The sequence below is a fragment of the Palaemon carinicauda genome, chromosome 15, assembly GCF_036898095.1.
Source record: "Palaemon carinicauda isolate YSFRI2023 chromosome 15, ASM3689809v2, whole genome shotgun sequence".
Taxonomy (NCBI): Eukaryota; Metazoa; Arthropoda; class Malacostraca; order Decapoda; family Palaemonidae; genus Palaemon; species Palaemon carinicauda.
Genome location: NC_090739.1, coordinates 23,472,593 through 23,475,092, shown reverse-complemented (window position 1 = coordinate 23,475,092; position 2,500 = coordinate 23,472,593). Strand labels below are relative to the sequence as shown.

Below are 2,500 nucleotides of genomic sequence, written 5' to 3'. Positions count from 1 at the left end.
GATTTTCAAGCAAAACAAAATGAAGGAAAACGTAGACAGCTATGTAAGTTTTCGTGGAAAGAGTAAAGACTTGATAATTTGCTTTAAGGCTGATAAAATAAGCAAAAAGTTGAGTTTTCATTAGCTATTTTGGAAGGAAATGGTAAGGTGCAAATGGCCACACTGGAAAGCGTTTATCTTTAAACAAAATAAAATGACTGACATAAGAAAGGTTAAAAAACACCTTTAGTTATTTCCAAGGAAAAGAAACTTTTATAAAACTTTGTCTAGAAATGACATGGAAGAAATTCACGTACTTTCGCCTGGAAGCGTCAGCGAGCCCTTCTCTTCCTGAGGTCACCGTCTCCCATATACTGGCTAGTTTCTGAAACACAACAGAATCGGATTTGCTGTAGAAGGACCGAAAGGCTTCACCGTAGGGCTCCATTGTCACTCTGTTGAAGGGAGATGCAAGATATAAACTTCATTCAAAGAGATCTTTCATAAATTTTGTCCCTCTGTTGTAAGAATTTATTCTGTCTTGGAAGTACATTTTGGTATTGCCTCTTCGTGAAGAATAAAATTTCACCGGTAATTTTGAAGGTATTGGTATTGTTAATTGAGCTGCTTCTTTGGTATTGTCGCTGTTAATGAGAAAATATATCCAAGGAGATTTTTGAGGGGGAATAGCGCCATTCGCTGAGAACGCTCAAGAGAGAAACTACAGTACATCGTACTGAAAGGTAAACAAATGAAATACAAATGCAAAATCTATAGATCAAGGAAGAAAATTAATACATTTATATACACTTGTCTGACAGTTCCCTCTCTGAGTCGGGATACCTTAACCTGGTGAAATGGTTTGTGTTTAGCCATGATCAGCAAAGCTGTACTTGTCAAGGGCACCCATAACATATTGGTTTGCTGTGAACGATCCGACGAAAATTCCCACCATCACCAATCAGCAGTGACCAGCATGGTTATAAAAACTGGCCAAACCCCAGACATGAATAAGAACATGTCTGGGGCCTTTGTCCTGCAGTGGGCTAGAAACGGCTGCACTTGTTTGTTGTGTATGCATTATAATATAGCTTATAAAATAACCTCAGTTAAAGTTTCCATTGACAGCAAATTCAGACTCGAAATAGTCATTCTTTTAAAAGATTTTTCTTACTTGTCGGCAACTTTGATCAGTTCCTCCAGCGTCTCTGCCCTCGCCGGGTACTTCGGCAGGGTGAGGAAGGCCGTCAGATTGCCCCTGTAGGCGACGCCTATGATGAGGGCGAACACCAGCCAAGACGCGGCGAGGATTCTCGAGCTAGTCGACGTCGATTGGTCCAAGGCGATGTTTTGCCCCAAGAGAATTCCAACAACGTCTTGCAAGACGTCGCCGAAGCGTGTTCTCTTCATCCTCTTCTTTTCCTTTTCGGTTTTTCTTGACTTCTCAAAGTGGACCATCTGGGGTTGAGGGAGAGAAAATTGTGATCTAGATTTTATCTTTGACAAATTATTGAACAGTATTTGTAATGGTTAAGTCACTAGATTAAGATCATGATATGTATCGGTTGCAACAGGTGAACATTTATTGCGAGGGAATGACTAATTAAACTTGACCTTCATGTAGTCAGGACTGCTGTCTGTAAGTTGGCCGGGACATCAGTCGCATCCCGATATAATAAATAATGATTTATAACATTTCTATGCACATTTTTGTATAGGATTTAAGGTCAATGACTCATTTTCAAGCTGTTATTAATGACTCAGCCTCTCGTGTTGATGTTAGTAACTAATCTACAATTCATTTCCTATCACAGGATATAGCGGATAAACATTCCACAATTTCATTTTGTAAATAAAACGTCATAGCACTAAGAATGCCATATTTAAAACAAACAAATCATAGAAAGAAGTTTGTACCATTATAGGATACATAAAGAGAAACAATACTCGCTGAATAATAAGTAATAGGGACTAGAATCATCACTACGAATGAGACGATCCAGACTGCGTCCGTCAACGGCCTGTAGAGACTCTGCCATTGGGGTTCCAGCACTGGTTTCCTCATGCAGAAAGTGGGAGACGCGAATTCGAAGGCGAAGGTGTAGTCGTACTGAAGGAATCTGTTGGGCAGAAGGGCGTAGATGACCGTTGCTATAAAGGATTCGCGGTCCTCGACTTTTTGCGTAACCTGTATATGGGAAAAACAAAAGCAGGTTTTAGTATTAAGAAGAGCCGATTCATTCGTGTAATTTTGATTTATTTGGTCATTCAACTGGCATCCCAATGTCAAAGATCATAGGCGAAGTCTGTGGAGAGATAGAAAGGAAGCTAATTTGTGGAAACAAAAACTAATTTGATTATGAATCCTTCAGAAATTTTGTTTGCGTATACAGAACTGCACAAGATATGTAAAAAATCATAACAGCAAAAGATTTGTAAAATGGTTCATACAAACTATAAAACTTTTATAAATCTAATGATACGTCTCCTTTTCCTTGAAATCCCCAAGGGTCCAAATCAT

At 39.1% G+C, this 2,500-nt stretch overlaps 1 protein-coding gene across 1 annotated transcript in view; it reads right to left on the bottom strand.

Annotated features, from left to right (window-relative positions):
• The window catches only part of LOC137653905 (ionotropic receptor 21a-like), a 49,168-nt gene that overhangs the window by 1,453 nt on the left and 45,215 nt on the right, over positions 1–2,500 (bottom strand). The window contains exons 10-12 of the mRNA XM_068387533.1: positions 1,967–2,167; positions 1,154–1,437; positions 297–434 (exon numbers count right to left, since the gene is read on the bottom strand). Of these exons, the coding sequence (XP_068243634.1) occupies positions 297–434; positions 1,154–1,437; positions 1,967–2,167 (623 nt within the window). The remainder of the gene's footprint in view (positions 1–296; positions 435–1,153; positions 1,438–1,966; positions 2,168–2,500) is intronic.